We start from the raw sequence: 21,957 nt of genomic DNA, 5'->3' as shown, positions 1-21,957 counted from the left end.
AATACTGGAGTGGGCTACCATTTCCTTCTCCAGTGGGTCTTCCCAACCCAGGCATCAAAACCAGGTCTCTTCCCTTTCCTTGAAATATGAACTATGAAACCAAACCATTCACTGATCTGCTTTGCTCTAGACTTGGTTCTGTTGGCCAACTCTTCTTTATGCATTACAGATTTAAGTGCCTGACGCAGTGGTCTTCTCTAACACCACTGCTGTCATCATTCATGGTGGTGTTACAGAGATTGGGAAGTTTTCCAACGCCCTGGCTTCCTCCATCTCAGCCAGAATTCTGCTCCCATGACAAGTCATGCTGGCTATAACAATAACTGAGCAGCCTCCAGAATGTCCTATTTCTGTCTTCCAAAACCCTCTCCATCTAATCTCCTTGTTTTTTTCTAGCTCACTGCCTCTAACACTCTTCATCAAACCATTCATTGACTCTATCAGGAATTTTAGTTCACCGACTTGACCACTTCCTCTCTGTTAAAACTTTCACTTAAAAATTTTTTTTACTTCCTATAAATGTGATATACTAATGCTTTAGAAATCTTAGAGTTTACACTTTTAATGTCATGTTAACTAATGGATTAGTTTATGATCTGGAATTAGAAATGTTTATCTTCTAGACCACACTGCTTTATCATGTATTGGTATTACAAGTATTATGGTTCAGGGTTCAACACAGTCTTCCGTAATTCATCTGATAGATGTCATTCCACTTCTGTCATAAAACCAGTTAATATTGGATAGGCCGAAAAGTTAGTTTGAGTTTTTCCGTAAGATGTTAAATTTTCTATACCTGTTATACATTAATTCTATTAGCCCCCTCTAGCCCTCACATTGCTTGAGTTGTACAGCCCATCATGAAAATCATTTCTTGCCGTACGACCTCAACTCTCATGAAACTGCAGACCCATGCTGACTGATCTCACTGGGTTCTCAGTGCTTCACGGTGATTCATTTTCTTAGAGAACTATTTTCATTTTTTTTTTCCTTTTCTATTTTTATCAAAGTTCTTTCAAAACATCCTCCTTCATTCTCTCTCAACTGATGACTTCTCTTCAATTTTTTGGTGAAATAAGAAGCAACCAGGAAACAACTTCCTTATCCTTCTACCACCAGACTTTCCAGATCTATGTTCTGCTCTTTTCTGTTACAATGGGTAGGTCTGCACCCTTACATAGGCCTCAAACCTCTATCGTGCATGGGGTTCCAACCCTCTTCCCTATCCAGAGACTTTGCTCCTGCAGCTACCCTCTCACGTGCATCACCCATCTTTTCCACTAGGTTATTTGTGTTATAGAAATATGCGGTACCATTTTCTACTTAGAACAAAAAAATTCTCCTTTGGTTCCACATCCCCTTTTAGATTATATTTCATTTTTCTGCTGTCTTTTAGAGTAAGTTTCTTCAAAACTGTCCTTTAAATTTTATCTCCACTTCATCTTCCACTTTCTCTTGGACTCAGACCCATAGTTTGAGTCCTTACCAGTTCACCAAAACCAGTCACAGGGAAGATTGCCTTTAGAGTAGTCAAAGCCAAAGGATAATTCTTAGTTTACATCTTACTTGATCTCCAAGCACCATATAACATAGTTATTCAGTCATTAAACATCTGACTTCTGGGGCCTCTCTGTTGGCTCAGTGGTTAAGAATCCTCCTGCCAATGCAGGAGACACGGTTTCGATTCCTGATGCAGGAAGATCTCACACACTAGGGGGCCCGTAATCTTGTGCGCCACAACTACTGAGCCCATGAGCCACAACTCCTGAAACCCAAACACCCAAGAGCCTGTGCTGTGCAACAAGGGAAGCCACTGCAATGAGAAGCCTGTGTACCACAACTAGAGAGCAGCCGCCTCCCCTCCAACCGCTGCTGCAACTAGAGAAAAGCCTGCACAGCCATGAAGACCCAGCACAGCCAAAAATAAACATTCACTGGCTCCTCCTTAGTCTTTTTTTCTGGATCTTCCTTCATTTCTAATCTCTTAATGTTAGACTGAGCACCGAAGAATTCATGCATTCGAATTGCGTTGCTGGAGAAGACTCTTTAGAGTTCATTGGACAGCAAGGAGATCAAACCAGTCAACTCTACAGGAAATCAATCCTAAGTATTCATTGGAAGGACTGGTGTTGAAGCTGAAGCTTCAAAGCATTGGACACCTGATCTGAACAGCTGACTCACTGGAAAAGACCCTGATGCTGGGAAAGACTGAGGGCACGAGGAGAAGGGGGCAACAGAGGATGAGATGGTAGGATGGCATCACTGACTCAATGGACACGACTTTGAGCAAACTCTGGGAGATGGTAAAGAACAGGGAAGCCTGGTGTGCTGCAGGGTCACAAAGAATCAGACGCAACTTAGCGACTGAACAACAACGACGTTAGTCTACAACAATGCTCAGACCTCAAGATTTTTCTAGCCTCCACGTACAGTTCACACTTACCTGATCTCACGTAGTCACGTGGCCTCAATCACCTTATTTTTCCATAACTGCAGGCTCTCCCTTGAATTCTGATTCTACTCACCTGCTTAGGTGAGTGTTCTACTTGGATGAGAACATGCATCTTTAGCCTCAGATGTCTAAAACCAAACTCTTGATACTTGTTCCTTATGTGCAACCTTCGCTCAATCATTCACTGGTTGCTTAGGACACAATCTTCAGTCATTCTTGATTCCTTACAAATCCAGCATCTGAATGAGCAGCAAATCCTTAAGGGCATAACCTTGAAGAAATCTATTTCCAGCTCTTCTCTATCACTAACAAACTAGTCTGTGCTGTATGCACCTCAAATGGAGCACTATAATCGCCTCCAAACTGGTCTTTTACTTCTGCAATCTGTTTTTCCCAGAACAGATCAGAGTAATCCCATTAAAATGTATATACGATCATAGCTCTCTATGTCTTAACCATCCAATGGATTCCCATTATACTCAAAATAGTTAAACTCTAGTTCTAAGTGAACTAGAACTTGGACATCATACCCTTGCAGTCTCTTTAGTGTGGTTTATTTTTCTTCCAAGTACCATCACATTCTGATGGTGTATTACTTACTCTTTTAGTGGTTTACTGGGTATCTCTCAACCCTATAACATCTCTGGAGGGAATTTTTTGGTCTTGTTCATGATCTCATTTCCCGTACACAGAAGTACCCTCTACAAGGTAGGTATTCAATAATCATTTATTGAGCCAATGATTGAATATGATTTTATGGCTCGCTCTCACTTAATGGGGATCAAGGAAAATGATAAAACTTTGAATCTATACATTTTAACCCATACTTGTCATTTTCATCAAATATATTAGCCTTCCTGCTCAAATTCTTTCCTACCAGAGCAACAAACAGGTAACAAAAATGACTGATCATCATTTTGTGTCCCATCACAATATCTGATTGCAACATTTGAGAGGCAAAACAAAAACGAACAAAATATAGACAAAACACACGCAAACAAACAAGAAACTCACAAAATCTAGATGATTTAGGAATGAATAAACAGGTTCTTTCAAGACAAAAAAAAAGTTACATCATTAAACAGATAAGCATAGAAGCAGTAGGAATGGCACTATGTAAAACCGTACTTCAAAAGTTAACACAGAAAAAAAATTTAGAGATGCTCTTTGGAAAATAGCTTTGAATGTCTTTTTTTGATCACTGAAAGACACTTTTGATAGTTCAAAATCCAAAATTACTCAGTCTGCTGGATCTGACTCATAACTTCCTGTTAATCTCCTCCCACCCACTATGATACAAATCAATAGCACTGTGTGGATCTGTTTTTCCATTTCATTATAGATAAAGGAATGGAAATTTTTATAAAGAATCATGCAACATATCTAAATACAGAACTATTTATAGATCTCACAAATACATGACGTAAAGAACAAACAGAACCTCCTGGTTGTGTACTGGCATGTTAAAGATATTATCAGAAGACTTTGTACACATACAGAAAACTCTGCACTTGAATAAGGAATTTAGACAATACCTCAGTTAATGTGTTTTTCCTTGGACAGGAAGAGATGGGGTAGTCTAAGAGAAGTAGACTTTAGCATCTTACATTAAATGTAACAAATACACAAATCTGGAATCAAGATGGTCGGAGAAATATCAACAACCTCAGATATGCAGATGATATCACTCCAATGGCAGAAAACAAATAGGAACTAAACAGCCTCTTGAGGGTGAAAGAGGAGAGTGAAAAAGTTGACTTAAAATTCAACATTCAAAAACTAAGATCATGGCATCCTATCCCATTACTTCATGGCAAATAGATAGGGGAAAAGTGGAACAGTGACAGATTTTATTTTCTTGGGCTCCAAAATCACTGTGGATGGTGACTGCAGCCATGAAATTAAAAGATACTTGCTCCTTGGAAGAAAAGCTATGACAAACCTAGATAGCATATTAAAAAGCAGAGACATCACTTTGTCAACAAAGTCAAAGTTATGGTTTTTCCAGTAGTCATGTGAGAGTTGGATCATAAAGATGGCTGAATGCCAAAAAATTGATGCTTCTGAACTGTGGTACTAGAGAAGGCTCTTGAGAGTCCCTTGGACCTCAAGGGGATCAAAACATTCAATCCTAAAGGAAATCAACCCTGAATATTCACTGGAAGCTGCATGCTCCAATACTTTGGCCACCTGATGTGAAAAGCCAACTCAGTGGAAAAGACCCTGATGCTGAGAAAGACTGAGGGCAGGAAGAGAAGGGGGCAACTGAGGAGGAGATGGCTGGATGACATCACCGACTGTATGGACATGAGTTCGAGTGAACTCTTGGAGACAGTGAAGGACAAGGAAGCCTGGTGTGCTTAAGTCCATGGGGTTGCAAAGAGTTGGACACGGGTTAGTGACTAAATAACAATAACAGTCAACTTCTCCTTGAAAGAAATATTTTTGTTTCACCTATATCTAATGCAAATGCTATGAACATCAAGTTGTGTTTTTTACCATTTTAAAGTATGAAATAAAAGCAGCTTATTACTAAATTACGATCTGATGAGCTAACACTTTAATGTTATTGTTTCCTAAAAAAAAACTGGAAACAGTCAAAACTAAGATTCTCTTATAATCCCTATGCTTTTGAGTTACCTTATCAAGAAAACTGAAGTAAGTCTCACAAAATGATTTAACTTTGTTTGGAGGAATATGTTTTCTAAATAACTAGCAAACTGACTATAAAATCAATCAATTTTAACATATAATTCCAACAATTCTTCCATTGCTCTCTATTCCTTCTTTTGATTAAGCTAAAAAGGTATTATATTAACTATAAGCTTTCTCCAAATTACATACATAGAGAGGAGTGACTTCCTTAATTCAACACAGACCTTAGTGCAATTCAACATTTGCTTCTTACTGCTGGTCATCTCCAAACAGTTTTGCTTCTTTAATAAAACTATCTACTATCAAGCATAGATCTATTTTTGTCTCTAACCTCTTTGGTCAAAATTACCAAAATAGGGTCATTGCAATTACTATTCCCACAATGGGGTTATAGTAATATACAATGCTATTATGTAAAGGTTATATCACTTTAGGCAAATGAATACTGATTAGAACTTTCCTCATAGAAAGTATCACGCACATTTTAAAAAGGAACACGAGAAAAAGACATAAATTTTATAAAAATTGGAATACTACAGAATAATTTTAGTGCAATGTATGTAATTACTTGGAGTGTTAACCCTGGATAAACTGTCTGCTTTAATCACATGGGTAGGGTTACCTGGACTATTAATAGTTTATGGGTATGAAACATTTGCCTGCCAGAATTAATCAGCTAAGGGGCAGGTTTTTGTTAATTTCCAAATGATCTTTTTGTACATAATGGTACCTAAATCAAATGAACTGAGATATCAAATTTAAAAGCATTACTCTAATTTGGTAGTAAATTCTGAAGCAACCTCTGATTCTCTAATATTACAGTATGAATTTCAAATTAATGCTTAACTTTAACAACATGCTTCTGTTCATGTAAGGGACCTGTGCACACACGAAGATACACATTAATATATTCAGTACTGAGGTGACACATTTCACTTCAAACAAAGTAAATCAACCCGTAGTTATAATACCATCATCTTAATCCTAGCACAAGAATAACTGCCATCTTATAAGTACGCTGAGTGTTTCAGTATGAAAATGAACTCTAAACAGTCCAACCTGGGCTTAAAAAAAAGTTTAAGTACACGATAGCTTCTTTTAATCCAGGAAGATGTAGTGAAAATTTAACTTTTTATATAATAGATCACATGATGGGTTACTTAGTAGTAATCTACTAATTATTCATTCACCAAATAGTACTGAAAGCCTACATGTTAAGCCTATGTAACCATTTGAAAAGAGCATTATTCTTTTAGAAATCAAAGTTTATATCTTCTCACAGATGTTTAATGCTATACGTTTAGAACTTCCTTACTGTTAGTTATTTTGTATTCATATTGGCAATTTAAAAAAATCAAGCATAAACTAATCAGGGCCAATTCTAATTTTAAAAGATTCTAATAACTCAAACAACTGTAACAACTTTTACATAATTGAATTTGCAAGAACTTAAAGAGGAGGGAAAAAAAGGAAAATGGAGAAAACAGAGGGAAGAGAATAATTTAAAACAAATTCTCCTTGATTCTAATGAAGAAAAAAACTACATGCAACTGGAAAAATATTACTGTTTTTTTTTCCTATTACATACCTTGTTCTCTGTGACTGGCCTTGACTTGGGGTTTCATCTACACCTGGGAGACCACTGTTGGATTCAAATCTCTTTGAAGTTTCACTTTTTCTCACTAATTGTGAATGAAAAGGAACAGCACAAGTCATAAAAATATGAAATAATCTTATTTAAAACATAAGCACTCAGAAGACACATAAGATAATTTTTATGAATTATATTCATATAATCAAATTAATGATATAATGTCATTAAACTCTTTAGTGGCAGTCATTTTATTTTTGAAAACAATGAATTATGTCCTCTCATATGAAAATGACTACACTGCTGTTTGATGAAACTGCTATTAAGTTCCTATGGTGGTTTTAATTACTAAATCATGTCTGACTCTTGCTACCCCATGGACTGTAGCCTGCCAGGCTCTTCTGTCCAGGGATTCTCCAGGCAAGAATACTGGAGTGGGTTGCCATTTCCTTCTCTGGGGGTTCTTCCTGATCCAGGAATTGAACCCAGGTCTCCTGCACTGCAGGCCGATTTTTTACTAACTGAGCTATGAGGGAAGCCCTTAAGTATCTATAACAGTGTTAAAATGAGTAATTGGAAGCTTTTTGAAATTTAAAATTTTTATATAGAATTATTCTTTTCACACCTTATATCTCAACACTACTGAAAGAGAACAAAAATCATAGCTTCTTTTTTAAATTGTGGTAAAAGTCACATAATATAAAACGTACTATTTTTAACTGTATTTAACTGTACAGTTCAGTGGCACTAAGTACATTCACATTGTTTTGCAACACTCACTATACATCTCCCAAATTTTTCACCTTCCTAAACTGAAACTCTCTGGACATGAGTTTGAGTGAACTCCGGGAGTTGGTGATGGACAGGGAGGCCTGGCATGCTGTAATTCATGGGGTCGCGGAGAGTCGGACACAACTGAGCGACTGAACTGAACTGAAACTGAAACTCTGTCCCCATCAAGCACTAACTCCCTATTCCCCGCCCCAGCATCTACGGAAGAACTTTCTGACAGTATTAATTTGACTATTCCAGGTATCTAATATAAGTGGAATCAAACAGCACAATCATGGTTTCTTATGAATGTTTTGCTTGTTCAGATGTTTCTTACCTTGCCTGAAATCCGATTCAGAGGAAATAATAGATGGACTTTCACTGGACGTACTAAAGAGATCACTGTGGTAAGTTTTGTATCTTTGAACTGGTTCTGAAAGGATTAAAACAAAAACATTAGAAAGCAATCTCATTAGCTGTTCCACAATCATATAAAGCACTGCATTTATTCTTGTGAGACCAAAACATCTATTGCTTTAAATTTACTAATCACTGGATGGTCATTTAAAAATGTGACTACAATTTTGAGGCAGTTTGGCATCCTGGTTAGGGGCCTGGACTCTGAAGCCAGATTGCCTGGGTTTGAATCTCAGGTCTACTACTTACCAAGTGCATGATTTTGGGACAGTATTTAACTTTTCTGTGACTCTTCTTCAATTGAAAAGAGGGTATAAGAGAAATGCGCATCTCCTAAGGTTATTGTAGCATTAACTGAACTCATATGCAAAGCTCTTGGAACAGAGCAGATGCTATATAAACATCATTCTCTGTTTCAGGTGCTATGAGGGATAGAAAAATCCAGAGACACAGCCCCAAGCTCAAATAATTTAAAATGCAGAAGTACAACACTGCTGTATTAAAAATGGATAACCAACAAGGACGTGCTGTATAGCACAAGGAAGTCTGCTCAATGGTACGTGGTAGCCAGGATGGGAGGAGAGACTGGGGGAGAATGGACACATAGAAATGCACAGCTGAGTCCCTTTGCTGTCCCCCTGAAACTATCACAACATTGTTAGTCACCATTGTTAATTGGCTATACACCAATACAACATAAAGTTTTTTTAAAAAAATTGAGAAATACAAAATACTCAAGATGGGACATTTAGTTCCACCAGAATGAGAAAAGTACGCACTGGGAGTGGGCGGGGGTCTGTGCAGAGTTGTGCAGTGTGTGCTCTGTGTGAGGGGGAAAAACTCCGCTGAAATCTAAATTCTACCTTCTCACTGTTTCTGCCTCAGCCCCTCATCTTCACACTTCAGTGATCACTACCATAGATGATAATTCTATGATAAGTCTCATGCCTGGACTACTTAACTGTCCCAGACTCCCCTTTCTGCAGTCTTGCTTGTCTCATATTATAATGCACATTACAGAGAGTGAACTTTCCAGAATGAAAATTTGAGCACACTGCTGTATTTCTTAACTTCTTCAAACTAGAGTTTTTAAGATAGAGTTTCAGTTCAGTTCAGTTGCTCAGTTGTGTCCAACTCTCTGCGACCCCATGAATCACAGCACGTCAGGCCTCCCTGTCCATCACCAACTCCTGGAGTTCACTCAAACTCATGTCCACAGAGTCGGTGATGCCATCCAGCCATCTCATTCTCGGTTGTCCCCTTCTCCTCCCGCCCCCAATCCTTCCCAGCATCAGAGTCTTTTCCAGTAAGTCAACTCGTTGCATGAGGTGGCCAAAGTATTGGAGTTTCAGCTTTAGCATCAGTCCTTCCAATGGTTTAGTGTCTCCTTAAAGCTCAACATTCAGAAAACAAAGATCATGGCATCTGGTCCCATCACTTCATGGGAAATAGATGGAAAAACAGTGGAAACAGTGTCAGACTTGATTTTTTTGGGCTCCAAAATCACTGCAGATGCTGATTGCAGCCATGAAATTAAAAGACACTTACTCCTTGGAAGGAAAGTTATGACCAACCTAGACAGCATATTAAAAAGCAGAGACATTAGTTTATCAACAAAAGTCCATCTAGTCAAGGCTATGGTTTTTCCAGTGGTCATGTATGGATGTGAGAGTTGGACTGTGAAGAGAGCTGAGTGCCAAAGAATCGATTCTTTTGAACTGTGGTGTTGGAGAAGACTCTTGAGAGTCCCTTGTACTGCAAGGAGATCCAACCAGTCCATTCTCAAGGAGATCAGTCCTGGGTGTTCATTGGAAGGACGGATGCTAAAGCTGAAACTCCAATACTGTGGCCACCTCATGCGAAGAGTTGACTCATTGGAAAAGACACTGATGCTGGGAGGGATTGGGGGCGGGAGGAGAAGGGGACGACAGAGAATGAGATGGCTGGATGGCATCACCGACTCTGTGGACATGAGTTTGAGTGAACTCTGGGAGTTGGTGATGAACAGGGAGGCCTGGCGTGCTGTGATTCATGGGGTTGCAAAGAGTCAGACACGACTGAGCGACTGAAGTGAACTGAACTAGTATTCAAAGCCTTTCATAAGTTGATCCATGACTACATTTACAGCAGTAGCTCTACATGCTACATGTGAAGATACAGGTTCTGACTTGTTAGAATCATGAAAAGCATAGACCTCTCTCCTCCCGCAGCCCTAAGATACATGGGCACACAAACATTGACAGAGAACTTGAAAAACTCAATCCAGGTAGAACCCTTGTTTCAGGGCATCATCACCACCCAGTTCTCCAAATTTTCCACTCTTGCTACTGAATTTACAAATAATCAAGAGCATATAAACTTTGAAATTCCTTCCTCAGATACTCTTCTGCTAGAATGCTGTTCCTCCTCTTTTCTTTTGAATCCTTTTTCTTTTTCCTTTAAGAGAAAACTTAAAAAAAACTTTCCTGTTCACAAAAGCTTTCATGACCACCTAAAGACTGAGTTATACACCGTTTCTGATACTTTCATATTGCCTTAGCTTACATGACTGTGACTCTTCACTGCTTTATAGTTCTTTCCCTACATGTTTGTTTTCCTCTACCTAAATCACAAACTTAGGCAAAGAGGACTGTATCTTTTTCAGATGCACCTTTATTATCAAGCAAGTGTCTGATGCATAGCAAACACAAATATTTTCTGAGTGGATATGAATAAATGAATAAACAGAAGAATATAAGTGATATGCAAAGGTCACTGATGATCTTTAAAGAGGACAAATCAGGCTGGAAGACAGGAAATTGAGAAAATGAGTAACACTCATTCTTTCAAGAAGTTCGAAGGTTTGAGAAAGGAAAAAGATTTAAACAAAAATAAACTAAATGAGACTAAATGAGTTATTAGGTTCTTTTTGGCAGAGAGAGATGTTTGAGAATATTTTTAAGCAGTGGATAATAAGACTGTAGATTGCGGGAGACTGCAAATGACAGTGGGGAATACAGACGGAAAAATGTGAAGGAAAAACAGGAGATGGGAAAAGACCCAACATACATAAGATGGCTACTGTAGGAGGAAGGAAGAACCTTTCCTTCTTAAGAGAAAGGAAACAAAGAAAAGAGTGAAAAAACAGAGGGAATCCTAAGAAACCTATACTAGAAATATGCCTTACTCCTGGCAAGGAAAGTAAACCGCTTCCCAAGAAGACTAAAGAAATTCTGCCTTGAAGAATGTGATGAGTCAGCAAATACACATGAAAGCTTTTATGTAGCAAGAGAGTTTACATGAGGGTAGAATGCATGAATTTTACTGAAGCCAATCAGAATGGCTGTGTGGCCTTTTCTAGGCACTAGAGAAAGCAGAGTATGGGAAATACCCGAGGAGTGGTATGGGATGCAAGGTAACAGATGGTCAACGTATGTGAGGGCTTCTTTTTTACTAGTTTGTAAACTTGAGGGAAGGTACTTCACAAAATGAATTATTCCCTTGTGCTAGAAGGTATTTTAAGAGAGCTTATTAAAAAGAAAAAGGGATGAATGAATGAAATAATTAAATGGCACCACAGAAACCACGCTTGTAGAATCAGGATGGAAATGATGGGCTGGAAAAATTGGGAGGTCATGCTGAGGCAAAGGGTAGACATCATGCTGGGAGGAGTAGGAGGATAAATGGCCATGGATTTGACGGAGAGGACATTGTGTATTGTTCTTACAACAATGTTTACCTGAAGAAGCAGGTATAATATACGTGACTTCTACTTTGTCCAGCTTTGTATACAGTGAATGTAAGTGTCAAATAAAACTATAATTAAAAGAGCTTTGGAATTGGAAATACAAACACTGACCAGCATTTAAAAAAAAAAAAAGGATTCCATGCTACCACAGGAAGTGACATGGTAAAATAAAACAAAACAAAACAAATTCCTCTGGTATAAGCTGAACATGATTTGAAAGGATTATAGAAGATGTCAAATAATAGCTTTATCTAACACTACTTAAATTTAATGAACATAGTTAAATGATTATGTAAGAAGAACGCTATTTTCAAGGAGCACCAAAGAACTTTTTCTTTTGTTGTACAGAACTTCCATGGAAAAGTTTTGAGGGATTTCCCCAAGGTCACTTGACCAAATGCCAAACCTGGCATTTGATGGTAAAACCAACAAGGCCAAAGAGAAGACCCATATGGATGGAGGCAATCTAGTTTTACCTCGCAGAGAAAAGTAGAAAGTTGCAATAACCCTATTCAGCAGACAGAGTAGAGAACCTTGGTCACGTGAACCTATGCCATGCAACAATGTCATTAAATGAATTTAATGTTTCATAACTATTTCTGCAAAGTGGCTATAACAGAGTAAACTTTAATTTCAATTTCTAGTCTCTGGTGGTGCTTTATAGTCGTTCCTACATTATTTCACAGGTCCATATTCCTTGTGTTCAGCCTGCCTATATTTTGCGTCCTTTTTCCTCGTTGTTTCTTTTATTGGCAACACTGCTGTTGCTGTTAAGTCTCTTCAATCGTGTCCAACTCTGTGAGACCCCATAGAGGTCAGCGCACCAGGCTCCGCCGTCTCTGGGATTCTCCAGGCAAGAACACTGGAGTGGGTTGCCATTTCCTTCTCCAATGCATGAAAGTGAAAAGTGAAAGTGAAGTCGCTCAGTTGTGTCCGACTCTTAGCGACCCCACGGACTGCAGCCTACCAGGCTCCTCCGTCCGTGGGATTTTCCAGGCAAGAGTATTAGTAAACTTTTTTCAACCCTTGGGTTCCTCTGTGAGACAAATCAATGTAACTCTGACAAACCCTCTTAAAAATATAACGAGAAATCATCTTCCCTAGCCGAACTGTTGGTCTTTAAATGTTCTCAGTACCACACCTGGGGGAGGGAGGACATTGGCTGACAGTGGTTTACCACTTCACAGTAACTGGGCATAAGCACTCCAGGAACATGAACTGGATGACTAGCTGGGAGGACAACTGAGGGCAGCAAGACCTTTTGTCCCCTCTTCTAAATCAGGAGGGGTGTGATGACCTAGAGGGGTGGGATGGTGGGAAAGGAGAGAGGCTCAACAGGGAGGGCATACATATATAATGATGACTGATTTGCTTTGTTATATGGCAGAAATCAACAACATTGTAAAGCAAATTTCCTCCAATTAAAAAATAAATTACAAAAGAACATTAAACTCAGATTAAAAAACAAAACAAGAGTGGTGTATCTATGTTAATTAAGTGGTAGGGATCTTTTGTTAGCTTCTTGTATTCTGGAATGTACCTTTAAAAAAAAAATGTTGTTAGCCATGTTCCTTTCATGCAATGGCACGGCAGATCTTACGATATTAAGGTTCCCAGGCAACATTTATTACTCAGTCATGCTTATAAGGAGGCTATAATCAGATTTCAGTTTTCAGTCAAAATTTACTACTCAGTTGTGCTTATGAGAAAGGTTAGCCTTACAAGCTTTCCATTTCTGAATAGTAAACATAACAGTTTCAAAAATTATTAATAAATTACATTTCCTTTATCAAGATCATCTGCATTGGTGCACATGGAGTGGCATATTTTCCAGATCATCTGGAAAGAAACACTTCTTGACTTTCTGATGACCTACACAAAAGGCACCCAGTAGACACTAACTCTGGGCTTCCCTGGTGGCTCAGACGGTAAAGACTCTGCCTGCAGTGCGGCAGAGTGTGGCTTCAGTCCCAGGTCAGGAAGATCCTCTGGAGCAGGGAATAGCTACCCACCCCAGTAATCTTGCCTGGAGAATTCCATGGACAGAGGAACCTGGCGGGCTACAGTTGATGGGGTCGCAAAGAGTCGGACGTGACTGAACGACTGACACTAAAAGATACTAACTAGATAGATACAGGCTTTATTTCTCTGAGCTAGTCAACAAAAGAAGGGTAATCTCTAATTTTCCACAAGATCCTAACATTATTAATAACTTCTTTTCGGAGGATCCAAACAACACAGATATGTTTTCTGTCTACACTTAAATGTATAATATCAGCATTTAGGTTTGGTCCAGATCCTAGGAATGTGGTATTAACCAAGTGATAAAAAAAAAAAAAACACAACTTTTTATTATGAAAACTTAACAGACATGAAAACAAAGAGTATACAGTAAGTCCTCATATGTACTCATCTCCCAGCATCAACAAAATTTAATAACTGTTATTTAAAAAAAAGCTTTAGACTTCTTTTTTTTTTAAAGAAAACAAGAGATGCTCCTAAGTATTTATAGACCATTACAAAGTTTTCTGAATGCCAAAGTTCTTAAGTCATGTGCAATGAATCTGTTAAGAAAATTCAAATACCCATTTTATAAAATACACATGTAGTTACTTTCATAGCAGTGCTGAAACTGTGAGCAAAATTTTAAGCTGTCACCATTACAATTGGAGAACTGAATTTATTTGACTTGTAGGGTAAAATTAGATTCAGTATCTAATTTTTGGTTTGCAAACTTCTTAGCTAGTAAATATTTAAATGAAATCTACATTGTAGAAATCAATATACTAGAATCCCTTTAGAATCATGATTATTCCTCATTTCACTGCATGATTTCTGCCTCTGACTTTCTATAAGGACAGTTTTTAGACATGGAATTTGAAGTTGGAATTAAGAATCTTAATGTAGAAATAATAATGGGTGCAAAAGAAAAAAATGGGAGAATAAAATTAGCCTGGATACATGTCACCAAACAAGCAGCACCAAATTCAGTTTGTGCATGTATGTGTGTGTGTAATGTAGATACATAAATACAGAGGAATACAGTGTCTCCTGGAAGCAATTTGTTGAACAGTGGTAAGAGGGAGAGAAAAATAGGGACTGCAGAAGAGTGGCTTAAAGAATTAATGAGGAGAACAGACGTGGATGTGGGGGTAGGAAAGGGAGGGTGGGATGAACTGGGAGATCAGGACTGACATATATATTATATATTACTACGTGTGAAACAGATAGCTAGTGGGAACCTGCTATAAAGCACAGGATGTTCAACTGGGTGCTCTGTGATTACCTAGAGGGGTGGGATGGAGGTGGGAAGGACATCCAGGAGGGAGGGGATATATGTATACATATGGCTGATTTACTTCACTGTCCAGCAGAAACTAACTCAATATTGTAAAGCAATTACATTTTAATAATAAAAAATCTGGATAAAGTCCAGTTATAGAGATTCTGTAATCATACATTCTCTGACAATATCTTTTAATTTCTAGTATTAATTTACCATAATTAAGAGTATACCATCTTTTTGCCAGATTACAATGCATAAAAATCCGACAAATATTTTACTATCCTTTAATCTGGATTCTCTAAACGCCAACGCTAATAGAGCACTGACTCCACTTTTACAAAGCAACATTAAAAGGCAGTTTTTCAATAGGCTAGTATTCTATCATAGATCCTTGACAATTAAGAGACACAATTTCCACCAACACTTAACACACTTAACACTTTAAACATACAAAGTTGTGGCATACGGTTATGAAGACTTGCATGATATACAGCGCTTATGTAAAGCTGTTTTAGATGAAACACTAAAATCTACAATCTTCACGTTAAAATGAACCTAAGCCAGCACAAAGTGTAATCTAAAAGCACCATTTACAAGTGACACATATTCAAGCTCAGACAAGTAACATGAAGAAACTGAGACTCAGGCAATTGCAACATTGGGAATTAAATAAGCACTTTTAACCTGGCATTTCTTTACCTCCTTTAATACATGACCCAAATTACAGAAAAAAGTTTCAAACAGAAATGCACTAAGATGGCTGGTTTTGTTGCTAGAATTGTTGGGGGAAAAAAAAATTAAACCCCTGCATTTTTACAGCTATGGTTCCCAACAAATAAAATATTTAAATATTCAAATAAGCAGACAAACAAAAGTAAGAACACTGTGTATTCACGTGCTAAGTGTTTTTCTCTATGCTTTCTCTTTAGAGGGTTACCTTCTACAGATTAGAGATTGTACCTTCTTTATGATCAACAGTGTCCAGTGCATTCTATATTATATCACACTGCATGATATAAGAAGATAACATATCCTAAAATTCTTTGAGAGCTAGACATGATCAATAAAAGTTTTAACAAGGAGGAATGGAACTCATGTAAGTATGAACATATATATATATAAACAAGGAAGGTAAGAGAGGAATATTCTGTGAAATATAAATGACTTTATAGATGGAACATCTGTGCAGAATAGGATTTCTACAAGAGTGTACAGTTCCTCTACAAGGGTTTTGCATAACATCGTAGCCACAAATCGAGGTCAGCTATACCACTCTTCTAGCATCCTATAGCATCCTTTGTTATCATGACTTCAACTGCCCCCTCTAAAGCTTTCAAACAGTACAGAGCTTTAAAGAAAAGTGATTGCATTTGCTGTTGATTGGTCAGGCTGTGACTGGCAAGTATGTGATTTTCTCTTAGAGCTGGACAAAACAGGAGATGAAGGTGAGATTTCTCCTCACTATATAGTATAATTCAGAGAATATTATTTTATTCTGTATCTGAAATAGCACCACTGAATACACTAAACACTTAGTGTTAAGAGCCATGTTGCAATATTCAGCTTAGATTAATTGAGTATCTATTATATGTCAGGCAGAGTGGGGGACACTAAGGATATAGCCATGAATTAGACCAGGGCAAAATTCTGGTGTCTACAAGAGGAGAAACAAGCTCCCCAAACAAATAATTTCAGTGAAAAATACAGGCCATCATCCTGAAGTGTGAAGATGAAAGTTTAAAGTCTTAAGGCAGAAGGCTGAATGAATAAAATCATGATAATATAAAATGGCATTTATTGGGGGAGGAAGGAGGGAGAGAGAACACATATATTGCTGGAGCGACTTGTGAGATGGGAAATGCAAAAGGGTAAGACTGGAGAGAAATGATAATGGAGATAATGGAAAGCCTTAAATGCCATAATCTGAGGAGCTTGAATTTTATCCTGCTCAACTGATGAAAAGTTATTAACTGGCTGCAGGCAGAGAAGAAATGTATTAAAATCTGCATGGCAGGGAAACGGAGGACAAATTATAGCTAAGAGATCAATTTAGAAAGCTAGTTCTACAGTCCATGGACAATAGAAGGAACTGAGAGACTGGGATGAAATGAAGAAATATTTTGGAGGTTAAAACTGTTGGGGGACTTTCTTGGTGGTGTAGTGGTTAAGACTTCATGCTTCCAATGCAAGGAATGCAGGTTTAATTCTTGGTCAGGGTACTAAGATTTACCACATGCTATGTGACCAAAAATAACAACAACAAAGAAAAAACAAAAACAAAAATAAAAACCCTGCATTTGGGACTTTCCTAGTGGTCCAGTGGTTAAGATTCTGAGCCCACAGATCCCTGGTTGGGAAACTAAGACCTCGCATGACACATGGTGTGGCCAAAAAAACCCCCAAACTGTTGGGTCTTAAAACTTGTGTAGATACTCATTACCAGTAAGCTCTATTTTAAATCTCCCTTAATACATATTAGTCCATGCTTTTCAGAAGGTTTCTGTATCAAAGCCAAACTGGGTCTATGTTAACTATGTATGAGTTAGATTTAAATTAGGTCTCTAACTTCTGATAAAGTAGCCATGGATTTCTGTGGACTCCAAAATCAGTATTATATTACTACGAATATAGACACTGGAAAATTTGCTCTGGTTTCGTTTTTATCTTTCCTTAGTGTTTAAAAATGCAGTTTCATTTTTCCACTTGGATAATTCAAAAAAGCAAATGTCTATTCTCTGTTATTTTTAAGCTAAAGAATAACTTACTGTGTATCTCTTCTCAAATGCTTCTCAAGCCAATTTTTCCTCCATTGAACACTGCTATTTTTTACTGGACTAGTTTGATATGAGAATGGTTTGAAGCTGCCCTATGTTGCTATGTAATTTAAATAATATATTCAGTTCCTTGCATTAGCTAGAAAGTACATGCTCAACAGTCACCTGTGACTTGTAACTTTAAGTCCAGTCTACTTAGCTGGAATTTGTAGATGCAGCACTTCTCCGCTGAAGAAGTGCTACTGGACAATGCTGGTCTAAAATATAAATCTCGGGACTTTACTGCAGTCCAGTGCTTACGACTTTGTGCTTCCAATGAAGGAATGGCAAACTTGACCCTTGGTTGGGGAACTAATATCCCACATGCATGGGGTGAAGCCATAAATAAATAAACAAAATAAAAATTTCATCACCCGTGGAAACACAGTGGGCACTTAATTCTTTCTGGCTAAGTCGCTGAATCCATCTTTACTAGTGTCTTCTTCAGAGATACTAAATGTATTTGTATCTCAGTGTAATTATTCAGTCATTAATACTTAAATACATGTGATATTTGACTGCTGCTGCTACTGCTGCTAAGTCACTTCAGTCATGTCCGACTTTGTGCGACCCCATAGACGGCAACCCACCAGGCTCCGCCATCCCTGGGATTCTCCAGGCAAGAACACTGGAGTGGGTTGCCATTTCCTTCTCCAACGTGTGAAAGTGAAAAGGGAAAGTGAAGTCGCTCAGTCGTGTCCGACTAGTAGCGACCCCATGGACTGTAGCCCACCAGGCTCCTCTGTCCATGGGATTTTCTAGGCAAGAGTACTGGAGTGGCTTGCCATTGCCTTCTCCGGACTAACATCATATAAAATCCCTGTTTATTCATATTTACTTCTATGGAAATGGATTATTTAAATTATTTAAGTTCGGGGAGTAATCCAAATAACAATCTTTATTGTTTTGGCGGGGAGGGGTGCTCTCCAGAGGGAAACAGAGTGAAGGAAATAAAAAACAGAGTAGTTCATCTTTACTAGTTCAGGCTCTTAGAAAAGAAAGACAAAAATTTTAAAAATGGAAATTGAAATCATTTCTCTCTCTCCATAAAGTGTCACTGTACTTAGTCACTCAGCTGCGAAAGACTCTGTGACCCTATTGACTGCAGCCAGCCAGGCTCCTCTGTCCATGGGGATTCTCCAGGTCAAGAATACTGGAGTGGATTGCCATGCCCTCCTCGAGGAGATCTTCCAAACCCAGGGATCAAACCTAGGTTTCCTGCATTGCAGGCAGATTCTTCACCATCTGAGCCACCAGGGAAGCCTATAAGGTGTCACTAGTAGCGTCCAATATGATGAACTATAACATTTATGAATCCACCCTCTTGCTTTTCTGAAATGTAACTATAAAAATACATGCACTTTCAAGTTCAATGGAATGAACATGAATGGAAAGGAAGTATTATGATGCCTCAGTAATGAGAACAGCCTCACATACTTGAGTGTTTACATACTCTAGTTGCACAAGAGAGTTTAAGCTGCATTCACAGAGCAGGCACAGAAGAGCAAAACTAGGCTAGACTGGAAGACACAGCATTGAAAGAAAGGAGACGACACTTAACTTAGAAATGACGTACAATGGGTTGACTTTGAACTCCTTAAATAAGTCCTATTTAACCATAGTCACTTTTATAGAATTTAATTATATCTGTTGTTTACACTCTCCCTTCTAGTATTACACAGAATGCAGGGGAGTTTTGACTGTTGTAAGCAAAATGCTATTCACGGTCCCCACCCAGGGTGTGGAGTGCTGTTCATACTATACTCACAGTACCGGTTCCAAGTCAATCTCTCACAAGCAGGAATGTGCTGCCAACCCACAGAGCAATGGACAGGGAGTGTGTGGTAATTATCCCACAAACAACACAGGGACAGAAACTCTCATTAGAAAGCAGACGATTTCCCAGCTCTTGAGATGGAGCAGAGAGAGGTGGAAAAGAAAAGCCTGGAAATGAAGAAGGAAAAGAATAGAATAGGACAGTCCTATGCTAAGGTGGAAAGAGTGAAATGAAAAGAATAAAGCAAATAAAAGGGAATGACATCAAATTTTAAAACTAGTTTCTATGCAAGAAAGCTATTATGTTCCTTCCTGCCTCTCCTCTACTGCTGTATGAATGTTGGTGTTCAGTTGCTAAGTTGTGTCCAACTCTTTGGGACCCCGTGTAATGCAGTATGCCAGGCTTCCCTGTCCTTCACTATCTCCTGCAGGGCCACCCAAGACAAGACGGGTCATGGTGGAGAGTTCTGACAAAACATGGTCCACTGGAGAAGAGAATGGCAAACACTTCAATATTCTTGCCTTGAGAACCCCATGAAAAGTATGAAAAGGCTTTATGAATGTAGAAAACTACTAATAATCTTAGTAATAATCTTTTATTTATAATTTTTAAATTTCAACTACAATTTCTTCCTTGGAATCTTTCTTGTTCTTAACTTTATTTTGTTCCCAAAGAAATCAGAGCACTTAATAATAACCATTGCTTTTTGATAGCTTACTCTCTTATGTCATCAGGTACTGGATAACCATTTTACAGATCCTGCAACAATAAAGCCCCATCAAAACACTACCCCAAAAAGGAAAATAAAACCCCTCTGTCTGCTACATGGTTAAATGGAACTTCATCTCAACCCCTCACCCAGTATGGTTTATTGAAGGAAGACCTAAACGAGCCTTTATTTCATAATAAAATAGTTTAATTATATTAAAAATTATATAATGTTATTCAGAAGAGACCTAAGGGGTCGATGATGCCTGAAAATGAGATGTTTAAAATGGTACCCAAGTTCCTTCCAGCACCACTCCATGATTTCAAAGTCTGGTCTCCCTTGTGCTAGTTGGCTGGTTGGTTTTGTCAGCTGAGGAGATGCTGTGGAAGTGATTTAGGTACAGGTTCCTCTCAAGAGGATGGGGTCTGGGCTAAAGGAAACAGCTATCCATTTGAGGTTGAAGGAGACAACAGTCTTTTCCTTCAGTTCATGAATGTTCATGAGCCCCAAAGAATGAACTGAAATTTAGCAAATCTTTTCTTCTGATTGTATATTATCCCACTGGATACTGTAATACATCTTTTTTAAAAATTAGGAGGTAACATGCAGTGGGAAATCCTTAGACTGGAATGCCAAATATGTGATGGAAATTTACAATCTCCCATAATGATGGAAACTTTATCATTAACCAGTTATGTGATTCTGGGTATGCTATTAAATCTTTACATGTCCAAGCACATGCGCTCTAAAACCTCGTCTAATTCTAAAATTACTGATCCTCAGTAACAACTTCCAATTGTAAAGGTCACAAAAACTGTACAGAGTATTATAACTTTTAAATGCTTTAAAATAGGAATGTTTCAAAAGAAAGGTGTACAAGAAAATGGGTACATGAATAATATCCACTGTTCTGCTTGATTTGTCACACATAAAAGGGATCTATGAAGCCTATTTTTCATAAGAATTAAATAAGTGGTTTGTTATTTTCCATTCTTTTTTCTTCTTAGTATACTAGCTAAATTCTTCATGTTAACAATCTGTACTTTGCATAGCCAACATAAATTATTTTACCTTTACCAAAAGACAGCACAGCGCAAAACCAGCAAGTTACTCAACTAAATAACTAGTAAGAGTTATTGCTTTTGAATTTCAAACCTCAAACGTTCCTTTCAAACAATGCTTTTAGTCAAAAGCAAACATAATTTATTACTACTATATAATAATGGAGCTTATTTAAGGTGGTACAAGTATTTCCATAATAAACCAACATTTTCAAGGTGTTCTATTTTGTTTACTTTAATTTGGTTATGAAATATACTCTAGGGAAAAAATTGGTAGATATTTTGTGGGAGCAAATGCTTCTGAAAACTCTTTTAATGCCAAAGATAGATTTCAGGATAAAAATTGTCCTACATCAAATAATTGAAAGCATATTTTACCTTACTTTTAAAAGGAAATCTTTTTCTTTTCTTGTATCTCTTACAATAAACCTAAAATTTTTCAATTCAGAATTTTTTTGGGGGGGTGGTAACAAGTTAGTATTTTGAACAAATAAGGGTCTATACAGATTATACTGGGTTGGCCAAAAATTTCATTTGGGTTGTAACCTTACGGCCAACTCAATATATTATCTTTACAGATATATATGTATATATGCATATCTGAAAACAAGTTGATCTATTTGAGTTTCTTTACACTTACACATACAGGCATGCACACGCAAACCATGACAGAGTTTTGCTTATAGGAAATTCCTATA

The 21,957-nt window shown here is 37.8% G+C and overlaps 1 protein-coding gene across 11 annotated transcripts in view; it reads right to left on the bottom strand.

The window, feature by feature from the left end:
* The window catches only part of PTPN13 (protein tyrosine phosphatase non-receptor type 13), a 236,756-nt gene that overhangs the window by 99,528 nt on the left and 115,271 nt on the right, over positions 1-21,957 (bottom strand). For all 11 annotated transcript variants that reach the window (XM_088836450.1, XM_088836452.1, XM_088836454.1 and 8 more), the window contains 2 exons: positions 7,807-7,902; positions 6,696-6,789 (listed from right to left, as the gene is read on the bottom strand). In XM_088836450.1, the coding sequence (XP_088692576.1) occupies positions 6,696-6,789; positions 7,807-7,902 (190 nt within the window). The remainder of the gene's footprint in view (positions 1-6,695; positions 6,790-7,806; positions 7,903-21,957) is intronic.

This window comes from Moschus berezovskii, chromosome 5, assembly GCF_049115385.1.
Source record: "Moschus berezovskii isolate FMDL1 chromosome 5, NW_MosBer_1.0, whole genome shotgun sequence".
Classification (NCBI taxonomy): domain Eukaryota; kingdom Metazoa; phylum Chordata; class Mammalia; order Artiodactyla; family Moschidae; genus Moschus; species Moschus berezovskii.
This window is presented reverse-complemented; position numbering and strand designations above follow the sequence as displayed.